General features: G+C 41.4%; 3 protein-coding genes across 4 annotated transcripts; 1 reads left to right on the forward strand and 2 right to left on the reverse strand.

Annotated features, from left to right (window-relative positions):
• Nucleotides 1-2,055: 2,055 nt before the first annotated feature.
• On the forward strand, nucleotides 2,056-19,445 carry LOC109479546 (elongation factor 1-alpha). The gene is made up of 9 exons (XM_019781528.1): nucleotides 2,056-2,178; nucleotides 5,932-6,097; nucleotides 6,233-6,412; nucleotides 6,530-6,697; nucleotides 6,928-7,207; nucleotides 7,668-7,924; nucleotides 17,103-17,358; nucleotides 17,982-18,238; nucleotides 18,639-19,445. Exons 2-9 carry the CDS (start codon nucleotides 5,954-5,956, stop codon nucleotides 18,999-19,001), a joined length of 1,905 nt encoding a protein of 634 aa, XP_019637087.1. The 5' UTR covers nucleotides 2,056-2,178; nucleotides 5,932-5,953; the 3' UTR covers nucleotides 19,002-19,445.
• LOC109479531 (28S ribosomal protein S14, mitochondrial-like) lies at nucleotides 9,391-13,500 on the reverse strand. Of its 2 annotated transcripts, XM_019781513.1 has the most exons (4): nucleotides 13,377-13,500; nucleotides 10,796-10,975; nucleotides 10,254-10,280; nucleotides 9,391-10,089 (listed from the first exon to the last, which is right to left on the reverse strand). In XM_019781513.1, the coding sequence occupies exons 1-4, from the start codon at nucleotides 13,452-13,454 to the stop codon at nucleotides 9,886-9,888; spliced, it is 489 nt and encodes a 162-aa protein (XP_019637072.1). In that variant the 5' UTR covers nucleotides 13,455-13,500; the 3' UTR covers nucleotides 9,391-9,885. The 2 variants fall into 2 exon arrangements, with proteins under 2 accessions (XP_019637072.1, XP_019637071.1); XM_019781512.1 differs by lacking the exon at nucleotides 10,254-10,280 and having other exon boundaries at nucleotides 9,396-10,116; nucleotides 13,377-13,499.
• A 2,534-nt stretch (nucleotides 19,446-21,979) lies between the features above and the next one.
• LOC109479527 (protein Mpv17-like) lies at nucleotides 21,980-26,223 on the reverse strand. The gene is made up of 7 exons (XM_019781507.1): nucleotides 26,062-26,223; nucleotides 25,063-25,178; nucleotides 24,141-24,233; nucleotides 23,702-23,797; nucleotides 23,501-23,533; nucleotides 23,330-23,382; nucleotides 21,980-22,234 (listed from the first exon to the last, which is right to left on the reverse strand). The coding sequence occupies exons 1-7, from the start codon at nucleotides 26,132-26,134 to the stop codon at nucleotides 22,144-22,146; spliced, it is 555 nt and encodes a 184-aa protein (XP_019637066.1). The 5' UTR covers nucleotides 26,135-26,223; the 3' UTR covers nucleotides 21,980-22,143.
• Nucleotides 26,224-26,564: the final 341 nt, after the last annotated feature.

Consider the following 26,564-nt stretch of genomic DNA (forward strand, 5'->3'; position numbering starts at 1 on the left):
CTGTCTTTTTTCCGTGTGCATGTTTCTTTAACATGAGTGAAATGTAAGTCAGAATGGTAGTAGTAGATATATATTTTACTGTTGCTCGAAAAACAAACCAAAAAGAGTGGACAAATGAAATCGGTAGTTCTTTCAGCAATGTTTGGTGTGTATTAACTTGGAATAACTTCAATTGAGAGGATTAGGCCACACCAATTTAATTTCTTGGTTAACAGATTTGCCCGCTTCATTTTTTTCTGATTTGCAAAAAAAAAATAATAATAAAAATTCAGAATCAACTGCAAAATGCTCATATTTTGCCCTGAACAGTTGAAAACAGTCCTTTTCTTCCAAGTTGTTACAGTTATGCCATCTTCCAATGCAATGGTATCATTGAAAGTTCAAAATTCATTGTTTAAATTTTGAACCAGCCTGGTGTGTTGACTTCATGGCTCCTGTCGTACTTTGGGCCATAATAGGATGCCTAGGCCTGTTTTTATTTTATTTTTTCTCCCACCCGCTCCATTATTTTTCAAGAAAAATTTTAATTGGTGTGGCCTAATAGACAATTGCAAAAGGAAATCGACCAGACATATGGCCCCTTTGTGACTTGAAATGGTGCAGTTTCGATGTCAGTCTTTACTGCAAGGTGTGAAAGTCAACTCATTATCATGCCAAGTTATTCATTGTCCAGGGGAAATGGATTTACAGCATCAATCATACACATTGTCATGGCACCCCCAGGAAGGTGTATTTGCTTTCTTCCAAGCACAAATTGTATCTATTGTTTGGCTGTGAAAAACAGCCAGGCCAGTCATTGGTTCCAACAAGGACATTATGCACCTGTGTACTAGTATAATGTCCTTGGTTCCAAGGAGGCTTGACAAGGACTTGAAGGAGTTTTCCTTACCTTATGCTGAGGTCACATTTCCAAACCCTGGCCCGGACGGGCTGTTCGTATCAACAAAGAGTTTACAATTCATATCAACAAGGACATTATGTCCTTGATATCAAGAATATAACACAAATAGTACTCATGATTAGTTTCTAAAGGTTATGTGCTTGTCTTTTATAACATACTTTTTGTTTCCGAAAGCTACCCGGCTGGGCCCCGGTTTGGAAATGTGACCTCAGCATTACTGGTTCTCAGCAAAGATGATATAGAAATAATCAAGGAGTTTAAAAAGCAGTTGATTTTTAAGCTCCTTGAAATAATAGATTTGGGATGTTGACTCAAATCATTAACTCCATGCTCAAATGTATCTTTTACATACAAGAACTTATCACTTATGATATGAGTGAGAAGTCAGAATGTATGTGACTATCCGCATTTGGTCTTGGTGCAAGGAGCAAATCGATGTATATGTGTGCATGGATTCCAAACACCAATCAATTAGCATGTCTTCATATTGGCATTAATTCATCCTCAGTTACTGATAAAAGATAACAGATGCTATCTGAAACATCTGACTCCTCAGAGATTTTATCCAGTTGCTTGATTTTAATTTTGAATTACATAATGATCTATCTGAATGGATACTGTCTCCTGGTCTATGCAACTATGCAAATACAGAAGGGAAGAAATAAACAACTGAACAAATATTGGACAGACATTCCAAATGACCCCCTACCACCCCCTCTCCTTTTATCACTGACTAGTTCACACACCTCACATTCGCATTCAAATTCACCCTGATTCTCACCAATTATGAATTCGAGACTATAATTAGTGTCGCAGCAGGTGTGATCCCAACGTGTCTGCTCCAGGCTAACAATTGGATTTTGCCCTCAGGTGATTCATGCAGTGTCGTCACTTCCCCCTGGCTACACCTGACGACCTATGGGGAAGGAACCAAAATTACCGAAGGGGTGTTTCACTCAGTGTAGCGAAATTTCCTCAATCTCCCCAACATACGTTATAGAATTAGATCATCTAAAACATTTTTTATAGTCTTAGTGGTTGTTAAGAGTGCTAGGTCAAGATCAACCAATGATATTAAGTTGTATATGAAAAAGTGACCACGCCCAAGTGGTGTCGGTGTCCCCCCGTAGAAGATCAACATCGCACGGTCCCCCTTCAATTGATCTAAAGCAGGGCCTCGGCCGTGACGTCCTCCTTTTCAACCGAGATCTGCTTCCGTTCAGACGGCACTCGGCATTGTCCACACGGTTCGCCGTTCTTCACGTCCAAAAACCAACGTAAGTCGCAATTTTTTCCTCAGAAATTTCCCTCGAAAGGTTCGCGGTGGTACCGGGGTAGAAATTTTTGTCGTTTGGGCGAAAATTTTGACCAAAAATTGGGCCTGAAAATGTGGAAAAAGGTTCCGGTTAGGAATTTTACCGCCACCATTTTGGAAGCATTCTTGGGCGAGGTCTGAATGAAATTTGCCGAACTTACGTAAACCATATGGTCGCTTTTTCTGTCTATACGACTTGTAGTAGGTTCTTTCTTTCAGTGTAGATGGTTGGATGGCTATTTTCTGGGACAGAAAGATTCATTTTGGGGCCAGGTGCGTTTCTTAATTTTGATACTTCTTAGTCCACGAGGCAAGGCAACGGGTGACGCAGGGTTGCGCAATACAGCCTACATTTTTTCTTCTTTTCTCCGAGTCAATCCTGCTTCAGCGCTTCAGTTTATATCTTTCAGAGTTTCTTAAAACCTTCTCTCGAAAAGATTTTGTCGATTTTCTCCCAAAGTATGGAGTATTTCACGTTTGCCGGCTGACCAAGAAAGAAAGGGAAAAAATGCACATTTTTTGACAAAGGGATCAGACCTCAATCTACTACCATTTTAAAGGCAGTTGTACCTTCGATGATTCTGGAAAGCCACGATTAGATTTTTTTTTGTGAATTTGTGCACAGAAAAAGTAGAGAAAATTTGGGAAAACGTGGTGATGTAAGAACCGGATTTTCATTTTTCGTGGAAAGCCGGCTTTGTCCGCCATTTTGGTTTTTGGGGACGCCACGTGTTCGCCTCTTTGACACGTAACTTGTTTGATTTAGCCAAAAATGTCGTCCAAATTTTCACAAAATCACCGTTTTAGGCTTAACGATGACTTGAATTTATCGATGCTTAGTATTTTTTTTTCTTTTGTAGCCACATGGCATGGATGTTTCGAAGTTTCATATGCATTTAGCGGTGCAGGAAGCGGCAAATTAGCATTTTCCCGAATATTTGCATAAAAGACAGCAGTCCGCCCGCCCAACCCGGGAAATGATTAAAAATCCGGCGATTCATTAGCCGGTTTTCCTTCCGACATTTTAGAGGGCAAGTCTGTATTCTCTCACTAATTTTTATAATGATAAACATGCCTGATGTTACCTTTTTTTTAATTTCTAAAACGTGTCTGAAACCGCGGGAGGAAAAATCGATAAATCCTCCCATCCAAGTCCGGGAGTCTCGTCGCAAGTCTCGCGAGACTTGATGAGGATTGCCTCTCATTTCAAAGTATTGATTTTGAACATTGCGCAATATTTCTAACTCGTGGAGTTTTAGGGGGTTTGAAGTGCATAAATTGTTGGTGCTGGCTGAACAAGTTGTGCACACAGCCCATGCATGTAAATTTAGGATATTTAGGCTATTCCATTTGAGATATAGAAATGAAAAGTGGGGCTCTAAAACTGTTTTCTGGACTATCTACAGTAACACTCTAACAGATATAATTGCAGAGGTATCTTCCAGATGTCTCAGGGTTCTCGCCAGAGCATTTGAGCGTCGGGGGCCCCGACGCTGTGAATTTTTACCCCGACGCTGTGATTTTGCCCCCGACGCTGTGGTGCAGCCAGCGTCGGGGGGGTTTTGTTGTTTTTTCCCTTTTCAATCTGTCTTGTAGTAATAGTGAATGAATAGTACTTGATATGAATTTGAAAGCAAATATTGTCTTTGCCCTTGTCACAAGGAACACCTCAGACAATGGAGAACAATGTAATTAATTGGCCCGGGGGAAAGTAAAGGTACCGCTCGGTCTCGCCCAGTCGGGAAAATGATCTTCGGGGACTCCCTTAGTATAGCAACCAATTTTTCCCGGTAAAAATACAATTATGAAAATACAATGCCAGTGAAAATCATCTCTGTTTGTACGAAAACCCATTAAGAGTCTCTAGATACCGTTATCTCGGCAAAGAATGCGGCAAATAGCTTTTTTGTAACCAAACATCGGGCCCTGTCTTGCTTATTTTCGTCCGCGGCGCCATTTTAAATCAAAATCTCAGGCCAACTCTCGCGAGAGTTGATATCCTTATATCATTAGTGGGGGTCAGGTGATCACGAGATCTTGCGTTCAGCGGCGAACTAGCGGGCCAGAAGTTAGACAAATGTTTCCAGAATTGTTTTGGGGATTCTGAACTGCCATCGAGCTAAAATGAAGGATATAATATTCTAAACAGCCACAGAGATGACATTGTTGGCAAGGCTGGTATCTGAAATGAGATTCTCTCTCGTGGCCGAGGCGCGTATGGCCAAGGAGTTTTCCACAATGCGTGACTGATTTTTCTATCCCCTGGAAATCTGTTTTTGACAAACTTGTCCTTGCTGTAAGTGTAACTGAATATTTTTTCACGGGTCACATGAAGCTACCACTGTATTAGATTGTTTGATACAGCACAAAAAAGTCCCTTTGAAGGTAAGATATTGTGTTGAAGTTTGTCTCACATTACCGGCAAGTTCAATTTAATGAAGCCTTTTTTTGTGGGTGATTATGCCCCTTTTATGTTTTCTACTCTACTTGAATGAATCCTTTTTTATGTACATGAGCTTTTAAATTGATGAATTATTTATCAGTCAAAGAAACTACTTCAGACTTGGATTTGTATAAGTTGAAAATTGTAAGAAATAGTAGAACACTGCCTTTATTCGTTGTTGCAGAAAAGTCTGTACCTTGAAGAGGTACAGTAGGTTTCAGTAGCAGTAAATATGGCCTATGTTGTCAAACATACATGTGTATCACATCTTCAGTAACTTGACATAAAATTGACTACTAATGTGTTTTGTTTATTATGTAATAAAAGATTTCCTTGCTGCAATTAAGAAGGCATTGCAAACTCTACTTTACAAAATCTGGCCCTCAAAATGTAGGATATGGTGTTTCAGGGGGTTATATTAAGTTACAAGTTTAAGAATCGATAACCGCCCAGACCCGACCCCCCCCCCCATAATACACATTGTGTCCGCACCGCGCTCGCCGTGTGGCTTCGCTGCATTAGGTCCCCCTACGCTGTGAAAAAATCCTGGTGAGAACCCTGCGTCTCATTGATTGGTGATGGTATTAGCATATTCTGATAGGCAGAATTGTTTGGGCAAATTATGCAAATCAGGGTACAAGAAATTCATGTGTGGCAGTGGTAAAAACCAACAATGTATTTATTTTACTTCACCCAGACCCAACAATCATATTTACGATTTAGACCATTTCATGTTTTTACTGTGTTAACACTCAACATAAGCATAGTTGTCATTTTTATTAGATTTGGGCATAAATTCCTCCAAAAAATTGATTCTCGGATAAACAGATGTTAACCAAAGAACATGCAGTAAATTACATAGCAGCTCTTATCAGTTCAGTTTACCATTTACAGTGACTTGATTGTTGCCCTGTGAAGAAGGTATTTCTGGTACAGCGAGCATCCTGTTCAACTTTGACCTAAATTCCCACTTTGGAAATCAGCTTCAATCAAATGTACTCTTTGGAAATCAACTTTGAGCCAGATTTACTCTCCGAAATGTTTTGAAAATACCTTGCTTTGGTTTCAACTACTGACAATCAACAGAAGAATTTTGATGTGTTGACAAAAACAATCCTTTCAAGCAGAAAATGGATTATTTTGCCATCTGTACAAGGTTGCTCATTATTAGGTTTCCTTCATTGTGATATGTGGTGATAAAATATCATTAAAAAGTTGATGAAAGGTGTATTTTTGAAAAAAAGTTGACATCCTTTGTTTATTTTTCATCAGGAGTAAAATCTAAACCAACAACATGGGAAAGGAAAAGATCCATATCAACATCGTGGTCATCGGCCATGTCGACTCCGGCAAGTCCACCTCCACCGGTCACTTGATCTACAAGTGTGGTGGCATCGACAAGCGTACCATTGAGAAGTTCGAGAAGGAAGCCCAGGAGGTATGTAACATAAACTTGAATAAAAAGAAATGTTGGATAAAATGTCACAAAATGTATATCTTTTATTTCACGATACCTCACAGGTCTACATAAGAAGTGCTGCAATACATTGATTTTGTTTTTACTTCTTATCAGATGGGCAAGGGCTCCTTCAAGTACGCCTGGGTGCTGGACAAGCTGAAGGCCGAGCGTGAACGTGGTATCACCATCGATATCGCCCTGTGGAAGTTCGAGACCGAGAAGTTCTACGTGACTGTCATTGATGCCCCCGGACATCGTGATTTCATCAAGAACATGATCACAGGAACCTCACAGGTACTGGTCTCATTTGAATATTTGGGTGTCTCTTTTTGCCTTTCATCTGTTAAGCAACAACTGTTAAACTAGATATATTTTATTGCAGAGTGTAAACATGTTGTTTTTTCCCCCCAGGCTGACTGTGCCGTGCTGATTGTGGCTGCTGGTACTGGTGAGTTTGAGGCTGGTATCTCCAAGAACGGACAGACCCGTGAGCACGCCCTGCTGGCCTACACCCTGGGTGTCAAGCAGCTCATTGTGGGTGTCAACAAGATGGACTCCACCGAGCCCCCCTACTCTGAGGTAAGTTTTATCTCTGGTAGCACTTTCAATTAACAAGTCCAGATTTGACCTTCTTTAGATAGTAAAAACACATTTACACATAGAACACAGGCACCGAGTTGCTGCTGTTGCTGCAAGACACTTTGCAGAGCAAATGTTAAAACAATCATAGATACTGCAGAAGGTATGCCGAATCTGGATGTGGTATCACCAAATCATCCCCATGCTAACTGTGCAGTAATCTCTCGCAGGCTCGTTTCAACGAGATCACCAAGGAAGTGAGCACCTACATCAAGAAGGTTGGCTACAACCCCAAGGCCGTGGCCTTCGTGCCCATCTCTGGCTGGCACGGTGACAACATGTTGGAGGCCTCCGGCAACATGGGGTGGTACAAGGGCTGGTCCATCGAGCGCAAGGAGGGCAACGCCAGTGGCAAGACCCTGTTCAACGCCCTGGACTCCATCCTGCCCCCCAAGAGGCCCACTGACAAGCCCCTCCGTCTGCCCCTGCAGGACGTGTACAAGATCGGCGGTAGGTGGATCTTATTCTTGCCATATATATGCGCAGTTCTGTACTACCATGATTTTGTTTCTATTCCAATATTTGTTACAAGATAGGGTGACGGCACACAAAATTTTTTTTTTTGCAACTTATTTTTATGCCACCACCAACTCAGACAAATGCATGAACGGACAACTTTTTCATTTTCACCATAGTAAAGTGAGGAAATTTGTGTAAAATGCCTTTTCCATGGACACAAGATTGGTGGCATGGCAGGATTCAAACCTGGGACCTTGGTTCAGAGCTGAACGCTTTGTTGTTGGCCACAAGACCCCACTAACCAGGCTGTTTCACTACCTGATGATTAAAAGCAAAAAAAACAGGCTTGTGTTGTCAGGTAGGCTATGCTACTGTTTGAATAACGGTCGCGATTACAATTGTTTCTGATAGTCTACCCTGATTTTAACATCAAGCACATACTGTTTCTCAGGTATCGGAACTGTGCCCGTGGGCCGTGTGGAGACTGGTATCCTGAAGCCAGGCATGGTGGTCACCTTCGCCCCCGTCAACCTGACCACTGAGGTCAAGTCTGTGGAGATGCACCACGAGTCTCTGCCCGAGGCCCTGCCCGGAGACAACGTTGGCTTCAACGTCAAGAACGTGTCCGTTAAGGAGATCAAGCGTGGTATGGTCGCTGGTGACAGCAAGAACGACGCTCCCAAGGAGGCCGAGCTCTTCACTGCCCAGGTGAGATTCTTGTTTCAGTGTAATGTTTGTCTGAAACTTTGTTTATTCATGAAATACCTAGATCATCCTGCTGTCAACTGTTCCTTGTGGTCATGAGTGAAAGTTAATCAGCATTACCTTGCTACGCATCAAATGAAAAATAGCTATAATATCTACTTAGTCCTTTAGTCCTTGAAGCACTCACAGCTTTGTAAGTCAGCAACTAAATATAGCAACCAAAGAAGTATCCATGGCCTTAGTTCATCATCTCCGTTACTGCCTAGCCCTACCATAGTTAAAAGGTTAAGGATTTTACAGCTTGTAGTTTTAGATCTGTTCGGTAAGTTAACCTGATGGGTTGTGTTGTTGATTGACAGGTTATTGTGATGAACCACCCTGGTGAGATCCACAACGGCTACGCGCCCGTGCTGGATTGCCACACCGCTCACATCGCCTGCAAGTTCACCGAGATCAAGGAGAAGATCGACCGTCGTTCCGGCAAGAAGTTGGAAGACTTCCCCAAGATGGTCAAGTCCGGTGACGCCGCCATCGTCGATATGACCCCCTCCAAGCCCATGTGTGTGGAAACCTTCTCCGAGTACCCGCCCCTGGGTCGTTTCGCCGTGCGCGACATGAAGCAGACCGTGGCCGTCGGCGTCATCAAGGCTGTGAAGAAGACCGACCGAGCAGGCAAGACAACCAAGGCCGCCCAGAAGGCTACCGGTGGCAAGAAGAAGTGATGGTCGCTGCACTTTACTCCACCTTCAGTCACATCCAAGGATGGATACATGTACACAGTAGCTTCCAACAAGGTCAACCCCAAAGCATTTTGTTTAAGGATCGTAGCTTTTGTTTCAGCCATTGGCTGGTTATTCCATAGCCGAAAGCTTCACCGTAAGCACTTTCGCAGGAAAAGCGGCACCGCTCAGTTGACCTAAGTGAGGACCTTAACTCTAGTTAAGTGTCTATCGAACAGATAGCCTCCTCATCTATACAACTCCTTTGTTAGCTTCAAGGTACCTTGGTATCATCTGTTTTAACTTCTTTAAATTGCTAAACTGGCAAATCATATGTTTCTTCACTTTTAACATATGTCTAAAGACGTGGATTGTAACAAGGTGGAGTAAAGAGAGAATTTGTAAACGTGACTACAAGTTTCACGTGCATTTGTGGTACCGCTATGATGGAATTTTTCTTTACTATTATGATTTTTTCCATTGGTATCTCAGAGTAAAAAGTCACCATCAACTTCAACTGTTTTTGATTTCTTTGTGTCTACGATTGACTTGTCTGTGGTATATAAAGCAATAGGTTTGAGACAGTTGTCTTAAGGCTGAACTGAATATATAACTTGAAGAATAAATTTACTCTAGTGAATGTACCATATGCCAAGTAAGGCCTTCATACCAGTTCAGAAAAGAAAGTCGTGCCTCCATGCGATATGTACATGTACCAGGATTGAGGTGTTCAGAAACTAATTTTATTACTGGAACGATAGTTCAAACCTCCGGGAAGTACATAACACATTATGATCACGACTGGATATTTAACGCAATGTTAAGCAAAAGCTACAAGAAAAGAAATTAGTGAAGTCACAATCATAACTCGAAATACAGGATACCCCCTCCCACGCCCCCTTAGAAATCCTTGTATATTTAGAACTGACTAAAATCGAATACTAGTACTAGTATAATAATGCCCCTCCCAGACATGCAACATACAAATTTATACACACTTGTTTTCACCACAAAGTTGGTATGGTTACAATTTATTTCAGGTATGGTACATAAGTTTTCATGGAACGCTTAACTTTTTCTGAATGATCACTAACTACAGTATTAGTAAGCCAAATGGCTGTCAAAGCAACCATACAATTTGCATTGCAGCTTGTTTGAACCTATAGACAATTCTACAAATGCTCCCACACTTGTAACTTCCTAGTTAGTAATTTTTATTTCAACAGTTCATGACTTCCTTAAGGGTCACCACAAGACCTTCCTCTTCTTATTTTGCCTTGGGTATCCTGTGCGACCCCAACACGCCCTCGTAACCCCAGACATAAGGTTGTAGTCGGCCAGCTCGCGCCACGTGATGCGACTGAGACGCCATCGGCTGAGGATTCCCCGTGGACGTGAGGTGACCACGCAGCGGTTGTGAATACGAACTATGCTGCTGTCGAATGGCATGTCTGCTATCTGCCTGTCAGCTAACTCCTGCAGATTCAAATGTAACAAGTGATTTCATTGGTACATCATTGTCGAATGGCATGTCTGCTATCTGCCTGTCAACTAACTCGTGCAGATTAGTTTATAACAAGTGATTTCATTGGTATATCATTGTCGAATGGCATGTCTGCTATCTGCCTGTCAGCTAGCTCCTGCAGATTCAATTGTAACAAGTGATTTCATTGGTATATCTGCTACAATGTCAGTGCCCCTATTTGTAATGCAGTCAACAATACCTCAACCATTTTCATAATGAGAGACCTTAAACTTTTTAATATTAAAATATTCAAGAGAGCACCAACATGCCACCCACTACAATATATTGATATATAAAAATTTGAAATTTAAATTGTAAACTTTTTTTTTTTTTACAAAACTCTCAGACACATTGCAATATCTTCTCAGAGATACTCATGGTGACAGTTTAAGAAAATGGTTTCTGGTTTTATTTTTTAACATTTTTTAACAGCCCAACATATGCAATTAAGCAATAATATCATTCATACTGATTTCTACCACTACAATCTCTTGCTATGTCAGTTTTTCTAAGACTTTTTGATCTACATTTTATTCTGGAATTCCTTATACATTATGCAATGAATTTCAAATATCCCTGGATTTACATATAACAAACTGGTCAAAACCAATGAGATTTCTCTTCAGTTACCTGGAGATCCTTTGGTAGAATGGTGTTCTTTCGAAGGGAGTTGATTCGCAGGCGTTCTGGACCCAGTTGCTTCACCATCCGCCGCCGCTTGAGGTCTCGCACCATGATGTGACACGGCCAGGTACGATAGCGAACCTGTTGTGCCATCACGCCGCTGAGACTGCCGCACTCACCGCATGACTACAAATAATAATAATAATAATAATAATAAATGGTTTATTGGCCAAACATCACCCGTGCAATCGCAGCCTTATAGTGCTGAATTGATGCAGGGTTTACAATGGTACAATGATACAAATGGTATTAATACACATAATAATACACATGATACATATTTGTTCCACATTTTTGGGGAACTGCCGCAAGGGTCTGTACGGCTGCCATTCGGCGTCACAAGGTGACCTCAATACGGCTTTCCCCAACCGAAGTTAGGTACCCATTCACACCTGGGTGGAGTGAGGAAAGTTGTGTAAAGTGCCTTTGCCAAGGGCACAACGTCGGGCACATGTCCAGACGTGTCCCGGGTACGACTGGGATCGAACCCGGGTCTCCCAGTTCACAGTCGAATGATCTACCACTACGCCACCCGACACAACAAATGTTGGCAGAATAACAACCACTAAGTCACCAGAATAGCAAAGTGGAATTGCTTTTTCGTATGATTGAGCAACAGTTGAGGAGTTCAGTAATACTTTAGAATGACCAGACCCTGGCAGTATAAATGCCTTTGAGGGATACACAGTGTAGGTTTTTATGAGTTAATGTAGTGATATGGGGTAAATTCACCATTCAAATTGCACTTCCGTATAATTTGTTCTTGTCCTGGGTAAGAATCCCGCCTGTTAAAAATTTTTAAATGCAATTTTTGTCACACTATCATGGAGGTACACATGTACCTGTTGTTTTAATATTGAAACTTTATTGCATGTTCATTCCCCGGAGGGATAAATGCATGGATGTACAATGTACTAGAGAGTACTAAAACAATAGTAATATAAAAGGCTAACATTAGGTCTAAGGTATATAATGCTAAAAATAAGATAAAAAGAAATATACATATAAGTGGTATTGATCTAAGTTCTAATGGCTTCTTCTCTCTTTTTGAAACATTTTGAAATATACTTACATACTTCATTGATGACGTCTATATTTGTACATGATATAATATATTTAAAAGTGTCTTCCTTTGATAATGTTTTACATTTTTTGTCGAGCTTAATTGAACTGAACAGTGATTTACGTTCGTTATCATATAATTTACAGTCAAGCATAAAATGCGATTCATCTTCAATACACGAATTGTTACAGAATGTACACAGTCTATCTTGTAACGGTGTACGGCTATGCCTGCCAGATTCTATGTGTAGAGGGTGGTCGCTAATACGGAATTTACACATGGCTCTGCGGTTTTCAAAATTTGGGATGTCTAAATATGGTTCTCTGTCGTATAGTACTTTGAATGTTTTGTATGTTCTCAGTTTGTTGCCTTGATTTTTCCTTTGTCCTTGTGCTTGTAGTGCTGAGTTGAATTTCTGGATGAATATATCTTTTAATCTTTGTCTTAGTTCATGCAGATGGAATGGTTTGTTAATATAGTCATGTGTATATAGGCAGGCATAGCCGGACTCCTCTAAAATTGTCTTCATGTTCAACAACCAACAGGGTACTTTACTTCTAACAAGGTCTTTTTGTACTATGTAAGCTTCATACTGAATACTTTCAACGGGAACATTTCTAACTAATCTATAATAATAACTGTACATTCTACAATACGCTTCAATCCATAGGGGGAAGCGGCCAAGTTCAGCTCTACTGGCATAGTTACTAGCGTTTCTTCTTAATCCTAGAATTTGTTTACAGAATTTTAAGTGTGTTTGTTCAAGCGGCGAGTTATCATTTAATCTGCTGTTGCACCACACGTCCGCCCCGTACAGTAATATAGGGACAACACACTGATCAAAAAGCTTACAGTACACTGATATAGGCGCCCTAGTGTCTCCTAGAGTACATTTAATACTAAACAACGCTCGTAAGGCCTTCTTTTGTAGTAATTTAATAACAGACAAAGTAGTTCACACCAAGTTCACAGTTCTAGACATTTTTCTCACAAATCCATTGATGGTATAACTAAGATGTGAAATGCATTTTTGGACAAATACATGCTGAGCAATGTGCCAATGTTTTTCGTATGAAAGATTAAGAAGAAGCCTTAACTACGTAAAATGCACATGTTCTATGGCGTACATAATTTTTTTTCTTTCTTAATCTCCAATGCAAGAGAAAAAGAAGTAACACGTTACTAGTAATACTGTGATTGTGATAGGCTGCATTGGGTCTATTGAGAGTCCAAGACTGTACAGTAACAATCAGTTACACAGACAACAGAATTCGACAGTCGGAGTATGGAAATATATAAGTGTAACATATGAATGGAAACGGCGAGGTCAAAAAATGGGGGAGGGGGGCAAAAGTGACCAAATCCAGCAAACGATTACATTAATTTCTATATATCCTAAAACTACCAATCAAGAGGAAAACACATTAAACTACTTCTACTTTTTGTGCAAACACCAAAACCCACCTTTGGAATGATTTGGAGGGAGGAACTTAGCAAATTTTTCCCTGCCCTCAGTAACGAGGTACAAGCTGAGGCGGCCATTTTTATTCCAGACACACGACTATCATTTATGCAGAGGAATGATCTCCTTTCCTTGCCAATATTTGTAGACGCCAATTTTAATCCTTTGTAGCGTTTTTTGGTGTTTTGTATCTTTTCAAAATGCATTAAAACTATAAAATGTAGTAGATTTTATAATTTTGGCTTATGTTATACTATGTTTCGGTCTTCAATGCCTTAAAACGATGTTATATGAAGATGTATGAAGGTACTATGCTTGTATCTTTCCTCCTAGTAATGGATTTTCCGGAGTGTCGCAACCCACACATGTGATCATTTTACAGTCGCATTTTTGCACTGCATAATCCAATATTAACGTTTCAAATATTAGATATGTCAATAACTTAATATCGATATACATTATTGATGGAAATTGTGGCAGTTTTTGCTTGGAAAGTGCAAAACTGGAGGCAGTGATTTCGCAATCAGGCCGTATAGGGAGGCTAGGCAATGCTGAGTTGACGTCATTAGGGGGACCCCTCTAGGCGCTGTATAAATTGATCTGACCCCGACTGTGGCGGCCTCTTCTACTCGTAGCGCGGCGCTGGTGAGTGTGTCGTACCGTTACATCAAATATTTGCATATAAATCCAAGCTGTATCGCAAACAATACTGATCATCCGATAATGCACGCATTGTAGCTAGATTCCTCTGTAACCTGCATTTTATTTTCCGATGATTTTAGCGTGTTTTTTGTGATTTTTAGTGTAAGGATGCCCTGCGATTGCAACGTGAGTTTGCGGCCAGCCGGTGAAGCGATAGACTCCTTATGTCGCATTTGTAAGTCGGAAAAAATCGTTCAGATTCTTTTGGTGACGGTCTCTCGCTAGAAGCCATCTCTTCCTAGGCTTTCCTCTCTTTTTCATATTGTATCGAGCACAGATATCACTCTCTTCCTCTACTTGTCGTACCGGATCATGTGGAATTATTTCATAATTTTTTCCCGCGAAATATCATCCCAACATTCCCGTCTAGTCCCCCTCTCCAAATTTGGAAGTCCCCATCTCTCTATGCAAATATCAAAAGACCAGTTGCTTTACACCATCGCTTATTTAAAGCTTACAGATTTGGCGAACAAAAGAGTATCTCAATTCTCTGCATGCTCTGTAAAATGGGGAAATATAATTTTGAGATGAAAGATAGCGGTCCATATCATATGATCGCCATGTTGAGATGACCAAATTTATGTATGACGTGACTTAGGTTCTTTGGGTCAAGTGCAGGACACACTGCCTTTTTTTCTCATTCCCCTGATTTTCCTCCACAACTTAACGCCAAAATGATCTATATTCTGCCTTACAAAGGCGTTGGCCAAGTCGTAATTTCGTTAAAACATGCCAACAATTTTTCGAGATCATTCCTCCCCGTATGACTCAATGCGATGGCACGATTGCGCAATCGTTCACATTGGCAAGGAAAAAGTCATCCAAGACCCAAATTGTTTGTCACTGTTTACACGTTGCCACGGATAAAATATCACCGCTTATTTTTTTTTTATATGACTAATAAACGACAAATGAAACTGAAGCCTTTCGTTCATTGCATATTTGCCCCCCTCCCCCATCAGATTGTAATGTGCCAATAAAACAGCAATGCTAGTTGAATGCTAATACAGATTTTCGGAGAAATTAACAGTTTGCCTCATATATTCACAAGGCTCTGTTTCCCCATGAAGTTCCTTTGAATTCCTGCACGACAACTTCTACCTCTTTCTTCTTTCTGTTTTTCGTTCTTTTAAAGGATAAAATATGGCTAATATAACACAAATTCTCAGAACTGTATTAACATGCATGGCTCCATTCAAGTGTGTTTACTTTTTAATTATGATAAACAAGGTAAGAATCTTGTCTTGTTTTTTAAGAGTAAAAATGGTGATGGTGTAACATGTAATTTTGTAACTTTGGAAACTTAGAACACCTAGCTTGTTAAAAACTGATTACAAGTGTAAATGTGAATTTTCTATATGTAACGTTAACCTTATACTTTAAAAGTTTTAGTTGTTGAAGACTATTAAGGTAGTATAATGCAGTGTAACACCTAACCATTTGATTGATCATAATCATTGACAACAGTTTGAATTATTTTCTTTTGCCAGAGTCTTTCTTGTCCAATAGAAATGGAGATGGGTTAAACATATTACTAGTATATATGCAGAAACACTTCTTGAAATTTGATTGGCTGCCACGGTAAATCTAATCAAAATGCAATGTAGGAAGCACAAATGAAATTAGACGTCTGCTTGCATACTGCAGTGAGCTGTGATTCCAAGCGAGTCAAACCGACCTCTCGGTTTCCACAACCAACAACATGGGCAAGGAGAAGCTTCATATCAACATCGTGGTCATCGGCCATGTCGACTCCGGCAAGTCCACCTCCACCGGTCACTTGATCTACAAGTGTGGTGGCATCGACAAGCGTACCATTGAGAAGTTCGAGAAGGAAGCCCAGGAGGTAAGGTAGCTGCGTCCGAGATTCAATTAGAAATTAAAAAGTTTTCTTGACGACTTACGACGGAGAGACAATTTTGAGTCAAGAGAGAATTTTCTACTTCTGGATACGGAAGTATTGTTTTGGGTGGCAGAGCTGTAGGTTTATGTGTGTGTGTGTCCAGACAGTAGGTTTATAGCATAGCACAAGGATGGGGAAGACTGACAGGCAGAATGACAGGTGAAAAGATCAGACACTGGAAATTACCTGAACTTGAGGGTCAAAAAAGACTCAACTGCAACTTGCATAGATTTCTCATATTGTGTGACTAAAGTAACGTTAAGAAATGCATCTATTTCTTCATAGATGGGCAAGGGCTCCTTCAAGTACGCCTGGGTGCTGGACAAGCTGAAGGCCGAGCGTGAACGTGGTATCACCATCGATATCGCCCTGTGGAAGTTTGAGACTTCAAAGTACTATGTAACTGTCATTGATGCCCCCGGACATCGTGATTTCATCAAGAACATGATCACAGGAACCTCACAGGTACTGGGCTCATTTAAATATTTGGGAAGTCTCAAATGCCTCCATCAGTTGATAGTCCATAATTACTAGTAATTGTAGTTAATAAATGTTAGTAAACATGCAAAATTGTTTTTCGTAGGCTGACTGTGCCGTGCTGATTGTGGCTGCTGGTACTGGTGAGTTCGAGGCTGGTATCTCCAAGAACGGACAGACCCGTGAGCACGCCCTGCTGGCCTACACCCTGGGTGTCAAGCAGCTCATCGTGGGTGTCAACAAGATGGACTCCACCGAGCCCCCTTACTCCGAGGTACGTTTTGTTTGACACTCATTCAAGATCAGCGTCAGCTTAATACACTGGAGTTTACAGTCATTCGTTTAGGTGGAAAACTGCAAATGGAAGTATTGTTTTGGGTGGCTGAGTGGTGGGTTTGTGTATCTGTCCAGAGTTGGTTGACAGCATATGGGTGGGGGAGAATGGCTACTCAAACTGTCAGGCACAGGAAATAGGGTCAATTCGAGAGTATGTAAGTTGGGAGAAGATTGACAGGCAGAGCGGCAGGAGGTGAAAAGGTCAGACACAGGAAAGAGGGTGAATGTGGAGGTCACAAAACCCCCCAAACACTCCTGAAATCTCCAATTTCTTCTTTGTTTCTAGGCTCGCTTCGGTGAAATCACCAAGGAAGTGGGTGCTTACATCAAGAAGATCGGCTACAACCCCAAGGGCGTCGCCTTCGTGCCCATCTCAGGCTGGCACGGTGACAACATGATCGACGAGTCCACCAACATGAGCTGGTTCAAGGGGTGGGCCATCGAGCGCAAGTCCGGTAAAGCCTCGGGCCACACGCTGATGCAGGCCCTGGACGCCATCGAACCTCCGTCCAGGCCTACTGACAAGCCCCTGCGCCTTCCCCTGCAGGATGTGTACAAGATCGGCGGTACGTAGGATGCGTACAAGTGAGAAGTTTAAAGCTATCATTAGATAACTCACTGTAAACAATGTTTAGAGTTAGATGTTGAAGGGTTACGTGTAACAGGTCATTCCATGAGATGTAGCCAGCTGCCACCACACCACATGCCTGCAAATCTGGTGTGTTACGCCAAAGGGCGGTTATACCGGCTATACAGATACAGATACAGGTCTCTGATACTCCGATACTAACCATAGCCTGTTGGTGACTGTCAACGATTGTCTATAGTTAAAGTATGATTTGGTGATTTGAGACGAGAAAACAGAAAACTCTTACCCCTTGTGAAATACATTTGTTATAAATTCCTAGTCTTATCCATTATTGTGAATTTCATGCTGATTCAGGCTATTCATTTTCCCACTGGCTCCCAAAAGGCAACAGACCTACAGTAACAGGAAAACATATAACCTTTTCTGGGACCTTTGACCTAATTTTTCCTTGTCAGTGTTCCTGCCGTGCCTAGCATATGGAATAAAGTACAAAACACACAGACACACTGAAAATAGACAAAGCCACCACACATATTAGGAAAACAGTAGAAGAGTCTGTGTATCCTTAATTAGATCTGATCGATCTGATTTGTTTCTCAGGTATTGGAACTGTGCCCGTGGGCCGTGTGGAGACTGGTATCCTGAAGCCAGGCATGGTGGTCACCTTCGCTCCCGTCAACCTGACCACTGAGGTCAAGTCCGTGGAGATGCACCACGAGTCTCTGCCCGAGGCCCTGCCCGGAGACAACGTTGGCTTCAACGTCAAGAACGTGTCCGTCAAGGAGATCCGCCGTGGCTACGTGGCCGGTGACAGCAAGAACGACCCACCCAAGGAGGCTGCTAGCTTTGTTGCACAGGTGTGTGGTCCAACTGTGATATTCTCCTGGCAGATCTTTTGGTAGCCAAGACAGTATCGATAGTCAAGACAGCAAAATATCCAATAGCCTACAGATAGTGTCTATTGGATACTGCCTTAGCTACTACGAAGATCTGCTTGGAGATCAACAAATTAAGTTTTAAAATCAGAGCTTTGTTTTTCGTAATTGTAAGTCTTTAGTTCTTTTGTGGTGTGATTAAAAGGTGTGCAATTACACTCTTTTAATTCTGATTTCAAAATCTCCCTCTGTAAATGAGTTCCCGAGAGAAAGATTTGTAGAGAAGCAGTTTTTGCCCAGTGAAGATAAAATGTTGAGCTTTCTGCCATATGTGCCATGCTACTGGTATGCCTTTTACGTGATCGACATTTTCTCTTCCCAGGTTATCGTGCTGAACCACCCGGGCCAGATCCAGGCCGGCTACGCGCCCGTGCTGGATTGCCACACCGCTCACATCGCCTGCAAGTTCGCTGAGCTGAAGGAAAAGTGTGACCGTCGTTCCGGCAAGAAGCTGGAAGACAACCCCAAGTTCGTCAAGTCTGGCGACGCCGCCATTGTTGAGATGCTTCCGTCTAAACCCATGTGCGTGGAGGCCTTCTCTTCCTACCCGCCCCTGGGTCGTTTCGCCGTGCGCGACATGAAGCAGACGGTGGCCGTCGGCGTCATCAAGTCCGTGCACAAGACGGAGAAAGCCGGGAAGACCACCAAGGCGGCGCAGAAGGCCGCCGGTGGGAAGAAGAAGTGATGGTCGCTTTACGTCTCACCGCGCCCCGCCATCGCTACCGCCAAGGTCACGACCACATCAGAGACTGGAAACTCGCCTTTCAACTTCGCAACCTTCGTTTCGGCCCTCGTCTGGTTACTCCATAGTCGTAAGCTTCATTGGAAACACTTCCGCAGGAAAAGTGGGACCGCGAGAACAATACCAAAAAGGTCCCGATGATTTCAAAGCTGTTTACACCTATGCCAAAAAAGGCATGTGTTTTAATGCCGTTGTGGAATACGAAAAAGGAAGTTGACCAGATGGTGCCTAAGTTATTTATTTATTCTTATTTATTTACCAAGTGATTTTACAGTACCACGTTCTGTTTTCACTTTTTTTTCTGGTAAAAAGGAACATGTTCTGTTTTACTTCAGTTTTGAAAGAATTCTGTAACATGCGGACAGAATAAAAGAATCAGTAACAACACTCCTGTCCTGTTCTCCTGTCTTTAAATAGATAAGTTTAATCTAAAACAAGGAAAATCGTAGATTTCAAACCTCCGGGTTTTTTTTGTATTCTATTGGTTTAGGTTATTTGTTTGTGTGTAGTATGAAAGTTATGTGCGTAATATGTTTGTATGTGTTTGATGGCTACTGACGGTTGGTTCGGTATGGACTGTTGATTAACGTGTCTGACAGCCTGCACCGTCACCCGCGCCATTACCCCCGCCGTCATTGCTGCGCCGTCACCCAAATTTTTTATCGGAACCAGACACCCCTCTGTTTGACCCCTTTTAAATGCTAAGACCCAAAACTGCAACCTCCCCATTCCTTAACAACATGGTAAATTCCATTTTCAGCATGGCGGGGGTGTCCGGAGCACTTAAAAACATTTTATTTCGACGCCCATAAACACATATGCAATTAAACAAAAACGTTCTGCAGCCCAATAGCAATACGTATACCGAACAACAGACCAATCCGTCCAGCCGATCGCGAGAAACAGCTGCTGACAGAAATGTTTCGAACAATAGTAAAACCTCCTCGCGGAAGGATATCTCCTTCCCCGGAGGTAATAAATTTATCTTGCACTGAATTTGAGAACCAAGAAAAGCATGACCTAAATTGTGAGAATTTCTAGCCTAAGTGACTTGCTAACTGTATGGCTGGACCTTCCTGTCAATCTACAGATACAAAATCTCTCCCTTTGTTTCTGCCACTGTGCTGCATTCAAACACCTACAGACATACAATCAAACACACCAAAAACCATACTTCCATACCCAGAGGTAGAAAAAAGTTTGCACAATGGGTAGTGTTCTCTTAGGCCCGATTCACACGATGAAAAATAAAAGTGTCGGGCGTCGTTCGACGCGCGCGCGCGCCAAGTCGCCTACGACACTTTCCCGTTTACACACAGGGACCGCAGCTCCCGCTTCGCGCCGCAGCTGTGGCGGGCTGTGGCGGTCTGCGTCGCGCTGTGTCACATGTGGTGAACTCTGACCTGCCGCTACGACTGTTCGAATCCCTGATTCTCCGCCCGTACGAGTACTTGAGGTCTCTTATCTTCTACTGGACTTGTTTGGAGGTCCTATTGTATCCCTCCTGCTTCATGCCCTTGGCAATGTCTCCGAAGGCCTCCTTCTTAAATTCTGAAAGTTTCCATTTTGCTCTGAATTCTGTCACAGTTCCACAGCCCGATCAAACAGCGCGTTTCAGCGCTGGTCCAGTTAGATCTGTTGACTTCTGCCATGCTCAGCAAACAAGCAGTAATGCTTAGCAAACAATCCGTACAAAATAATCCGAAGAAGCAACTAACAACAAGTAGAAATTGATACAGAAGTGGAATGAATAGATACAAACAGAGGAGCGTGGCGTGGGTTTCAGGCTAGCGCGGGAATGAAGAAATTTGACCTTCTGTGATGCGGAAATGGGCGGCGCGATCTGCGCGCGACGCAGGTCTGTTTACATGATGTTTTTCCTCGCCGCAGACATCCCGCTGTGTGCCGCGACGCACTTGTGGCACCTCCTGAAGGTGCCACAGAAAAAACGACACAAGGCGCCGCGCGGCGGTGGCGGGCCTGTTTATACGATTGAAAAATGTGTCGTACAGCGGCGCGTCGAACGACGCCCGACACATAAAAACGACGCACGTGTGAATCGGGCCTTAGTTTATTTGTAGGAGAACATAACATCTATCAGTAAGACATTTCAAGAAAGATGAGTATGGAAACTTTACAATTCAATGGCAAGTACAGTAAGATGTGGGGAACATGTCATGATTGGACTCAAATGACTGGGCTATTCCACAACCAAAGGAGGGGTGGCTTAAGTTAGGCAACAAATTTACCTTAAACTACCATCTTTAGTTACCGATACCTTCTATACACCATCTAACTCTATTCACATTAATATGGAGAAAATTATAAAACTTATGTCTACTTACAGTAATAAAAGGCATATTGCAAGATGAAAAAAAGCATTATTATACAATTTATAGTGCTCAGTTCTTGACTTCCTGGCACTTGGTGGGTTATTGGTGATCCGCTCCCCGCCAACAGATCTTGGGGAGCAGACTAAAGCTAACAAGGCTAGAAACCAGGCTAAAATTACCTGCACCAGACAAATTTTACCTGCACCACTCAGAATTTCTTTCATTGGTGGTAACAGTCAATGAAGCAAATAAAAATCCGCATACACCTACATATACCTACAAATGTAGAAACCCAGTACATGGCCCAGTGCAGGTTAGATGTCAGCAGAACGTACTGCACCTGTGTGAAACCCGTAATGTATTGTGCATAGCACTTCGGCAGAACATCTCATATAAGGTCGTATTTGCGCATATAAGATGAGCATTCCGACAGTAGTTTCCAAATGTTATGTTGGAAAAGATATTGTCTGCAACAGGCAAAATTCTGATGCAACGTTGACCAAAAATCAAACAAAAATCGCAGGCACAGTGCATTCTGCCCACATGCTCCCAGTACTACCCTTCATATGCACCCAGAATGTTGATCCCTCCAGCCGCTTGGAAATGTGGTATAAAGAATAGCTGACTGCTGCCCACCCGTGCTAGGGACCCCAACAGCAGTATAATCAAAGACTGTATTCTGCTATTGTATTTTCTTCACATTTTTATGGTCCCATCCTGGCCATTCTTGTTAGTCCAGCTGTGTGATGTCACTAGGAGGTAGAGGAGTCTTCTGTGTGAATGTTTGCCCTCCATGACAGGTAAGTATTCCACCCCAGAGCCACAATATTCATCACCAACAATCTGAAGGGAAAGAAAAACATCAAATACATGAAATAAAGACTGAACTTTAACTTCCAACACTAGACATAGAATTGGGACTTTTCGGTTGACTCCATCAACCTTGTTCACGGAATTGACCCGTCTACTCTTGGAACGTGACGTCAGAGACACGTGACCGTAGTAGCGGGTCATACGTGCCAGATAACTTGCCAGATACGTGCCCCCCGTCTCTGTTCAGGGTAGGTCTGTGAGCTCTTACGTAGACTGCCTTACTTGATTCAGAATCAAGGATTTTAACCCCTTCTAGAGATACTGATTGTCCCGGAGACTCAATGTGAATACATCAAATACATCTTAGCTACAAATCTAGAAAACTCTTGGATTAGCACGAGAGACTAAATCTTGATGAAGCAGATGTAAGGATTCAGCCTGTCCAAGTGTGGCTTCAATAAGGCAACAGACACGAAAATTGAAGACAGAAAATGACCATGTACAATTCATTAAATCCATTTTGTATTCCAATTTGACCTTCCCCCTCATTTCCTGTCACTTATTATAGTATATTGAAATAAATATAGATACACAAATGGATGACAACAAAACCTCAATACATGGAGGCAACAAAGGCCATACCAAATGTCTATACTGGGCTACCATGACAATAGCACTTAGGGCATGTTGATTTGATTATATGGATGACATCCGCGTGCGCATGAATTTTCGGCCGTTTCCAAAAAAAAAAAAAGTTTTCAACCGTACTGTAAATCGTACAAAACAGTTGCAAAATGATCAAAAATATACCATAAGTACCATACTGTAAAAAAATTAATAAAAACTATACCAATGTCGTAGAATGCCAAAATTAAACGAAAAAAGACGAAATTGTAAAGAAATGAACTTGAAGACTAGATTATTCGCCAAACCATATTCTGTGCCATTTGCTCAACCCTCATGACCACGTAGATTTCATAATGAAAAGTAACTTTTTTTTTTCAAAACTTTTTTTTTATTCGCACGCGCGCATCAGTTTTGGGGCTCCCGGAGGATGTCATCCATAGAATCAAATCAACATGGCCTTATTAATGATCATGAGTTGTATGTTATACTAGTTCTTACCTCAAGTTGAGAGGAACAAAGTAAAAGTTGGCTAACTGAACTGCAGGCCAAATCTGAAGAAAGAAAAAGAAATGTGGGATCATAATACAAGTTTGTAGGAGATTTGATAATGTTAATTAAAATATGTCAAAATAATGAAAAAAATAGGTGCAACAATTGAACATACAGTACCTTATAATTGTTCAGCAGTGTTGACAGGTACTCCTGAAATGACAAAAGTAATAAAATTCATCAAGCACAGGATATGACATGTTTGGTTAATGCAGCATCAGAATCCAGGGTGTTGCATATGATTTTCTTATATGTAAACATGAACCTGACTTTGTTTGTGTGGATCATTCTGGCATTTTTAACCTCCTTGGTGTAATTTACCTTCTTCACTAGTTGCTTGATGTCTTCCCATGAGTCCCATCTGCTCAGGCCTACCACAGGATAGAATGTACCCAGGAAGAACGGGGCCATCAGGGTCTGGGGTAAGCAATGGAAACAGTGAGAGACTGAATAAATGAATGAATGAACAAACAAATGAATGGATGGCACTATCAAAATCATATCTGACAACTACGGATACAATTACTTTTCAAATGTAGACCTGACAAATATCTATTTTAAACAAGTGTACACTAGAGCTACTGTATATCTTGAAAATTTTGCAACCTTATTTTTTGTTCTAACCACCATGACTTCTTGCCACCTCAGTTATGTGTTTCCAATGCATTCGTACTGTATAACTGCAAACTTAAAGTGCTGCAGAAACCTCTATGAAGTCCTTGCAAAAATAAAAGAATTTACAGTAATAGACAGAACTGACCTGATCTAAACACATCTTCTTCAGTGCAGCAGTTGGTCCAGTACTGACCACCAGTCTTTCTAGAGTCACCAACCATGTTCTGAGAACTGGCCCCTGGAAAATAATACAAGAATGTTTCTTGGGGCCAAACAGTGTTTTATGCTGTTTTTGTGTTATATTCTTTGTATAATACTATTTAATAGGCTGTATTTGTGTTGTATTGTAATACTGTATTCGTGTTGTCTTGTGTTGTGTTATGCTGTATTTGTCTTGTAATTGTAATACTGTATTTGTGCTGTCTTGTTTTATCAAATTTATGCTGTACTCATGTTGTATTGTAATACTGTACTATACTGTACGGTACTGAACTATACTGTACTGTACTGGGTACAGAAGTATAGCCTGGGTACCATCCGGATTTTTTCTACGCAACGCTCAAAAAAATCATGAGCGTTGCGTAGCGAAAATCCGGATGGTACCCAGGCTAAGGCCACACCAATTTAATTTCTTGGTTAACGGATTTTTCTAGAAAAATAATGGAGCGGGCGGGCGAAAAAAAAAAAAAAAAAAAAACAGGCCTAGGCATCGTATTATGGCCCAAAATGGTACGATAGGAGCCATGAAGTCTAACACAACAGGCTTGGTTCAAAATTTAAACAATGAATTTTGAACTTTTAATGATACCGTTGCATTGAAAGATGGAATAACTGTAACAACTCGGATAAAAAGGACTGTTTTCAACTGTTCAGGGCAAAATATGAGCATTTTGCAGTTGATTCTGAATTTTTATTTTTATTTCCAAATCAGAAAAAAATGAAGCGGGCGAATCCGTTAACCAAGAAATTAAATTGGTGTGGCCTTAGTCAGAAATCTCTGATTTCTAATGTTTTGTTTTGTTCTGACCACTAGAAGAATAGATTCAAAAGCAAAGAACTGCACTCACCACCCAGAGCAGCCCCACAGCTGACATCCGTGCCGTGCGAGCGTAGTCGTAGTTCTGGAAAGTCCGTCTTTCCACGCCGAACTGGGCTATGGCATCTCCAACAAGAAACAGCACACCTAGATGTAAATGGAGCATGATGTTGATAAAAGTCAGTACATAAAAACTAGTCAGTCCTGACCGTCCATCAAAATTAGCCTGGGTGGCACTGCCATCCCCTACCGCGAGTGAGCGATAATCCCTCGGCCAGGGAAAACCACACGCCCCGCCGACCCTGACTTGCGCCCTGGCTCTAATTATCTCCTCGCGTGAAAGATATTGGGTTTGGGGCAGCCTGGGGTTGGGCAGCGGATACAGTAGCGGATATTAGGACTTCTTTCCACACAAAAATCTATCGCTTTATGAACGCCAGCGTCTGGCACCCAGGCTAATCAAAATTTGCTGTTGAACCAATGAGAGAGCTGCAGTCAGAAAATGTGATTAACTTATTATCCTCCTCTCAAAACGTGCTTCAAGTAGCTTAAAGGGGCATCATGTATTAATTAAATTAAACATTTTTGCACAAAAAGTTGAAATATCTTAATAGGAAAAAATCCTCACGTGATTGTCATTTATGTCTTCCGCTTTTCAACATATTTGTGCAATTATCTCACATTTTTTTTACATTACTGGTTTGCAATAAGACAGCCCACACAATGGCACACTAAATTAATTTGTGACACCACCACAAACTAACAGAATGTAAACAAACATGGCTGACAGCTGTGTTTCCAGCTTTTAAACACCCTCGTATTTATTAATATGGTGTAATATTTTGACGCCTCTAGTACTAGTAGTAGGCTCTACTTTCTGAATGGCACTTGTTTGAAAATTTTGCAGTAGAGTTCATTCATCTTACTTTGTAAAGAAATGACAAGAAAATTGTCTTTTTGTATTGTCCCAATGTTACATAATGTAGCTTTAACGCCCCCTTGGTGTGACATAACAAAGTGTACACTTTACCAGTCGTTCCAACTTGAGTCCTGAATGGATAGACCTGTGCCAGCCTGACATAGCCCCTCCACAAGCCTGCCATAGTTGGTTCTCTTTGAATTTTGACAAAATTTCTCTAGTTTAGAGATCCTTCGACCTTGCACGACCAAAATTCCTACACACTACAGTACACAAGTTGTAACCCGGAAGTAAAGAAGAAAACATGTGGAGAGCGCCAACTAACATAAAGAACTACGATATATTGATTAAAGTAAATTTACACCAAATAATGTCAACGACATAGTCTATTCATAGAAATATATCAAAGAAACATTTTGTAATTTATTTGTCAAAAGACACTTTCTTTGCTTTTTTTAACACATGAGAAAAATGATTCTTTGCGTTTTGTTGCACTCTATGATTACTCTCTTTTTAGAAGAAACCACTATTTTCAAGGGGTCGTAGAATGTGCCGGTTTGGTTGTCCTTTTTAAGATTATTACATTGCAACCTCAATATTTTCTTTAAAACTAT

Source organism: Branchiostoma belcheri, unplaced genomic scaffold (assembly GCF_001625305.1).
Source record: "Branchiostoma belcheri isolate BF01 breed outbred unplaced genomic scaffold, Haploidv18h27 scaffold49, whole genome shotgun sequence".
NCBI lineage: Eukaryota > Metazoa > Chordata > Leptocardii > Amphioxiformes > Branchiostomatidae > Branchiostoma > Branchiostoma belcheri.

Excerpts from the sequence above, each read along its gene's own strand:
- LOC109479527 (XM_019781507.1), bottom strand. The coding sequence starts at position 26,134 with ATGGCAGGCTTGTGGAGGGGCTATGTCAGGCTGGCACAGGTCTATCCA. Across the intron at positions 23,534-23,701 it reads TCAAGCAACTAGTGAAGAAG|GAGTACCTGTCAACACTGCT; the intron begins GTAAATTACACC and ends TTGTCATTTCAG. Across the intron at positions 22,235-23,329 it reads TTTGTTCCTCTCAACTTGAG|ATTGTTGGTGATGAATATTG; the intron begins GTAAGAACTAGT and ends CTTTCCCTTCAG.
- LOC109479546 (XM_019781528.1), top strand. The coding sequence starts at position 5,954 with ATGGGAAAGGAAAAGATCCATATCAACATCGTGGTCATCGGCCATGTC. Across the intron at positions 6,098-6,232 it reads TCGAGAAGGAAGCCCAGGAG|ATGGGCAAGGGCTCCTTCAA; the intron begins GTATGTAACATA and ends ACTTCTTATCAG. Across the intron at positions 7,208-7,667 it reads GGACGTGTACAAGATCGGCG|GTATCGGAACTGTGCCCGTG; the intron begins GTAGGTGGATCT and ends ACTGTTTCTCAG.
- LOC109479531 (XM_019781513.1), bottom strand. The coding sequence starts at position 13,454 with ATGGCCGCCTCAGCTTGTACCTCGTTACTGAGGGCAGGGAAAAATTTG. Across the intron at positions 10,281-10,795 it reads TTCTACCAAAGGATCTCCAG|GAGCTAGCTGACAGGCAGAT; the intron begins GTAACTGAAGAG and ends TTGAATCTGCAG. Across the intron at positions 10,090-10,253 it reads CTGACAGGCAGATAGCAGAC|ATGCCATTCGACAGCAGCAT; the intron begins ATGCCATTCGAC and ends CAGATAGCAGAC.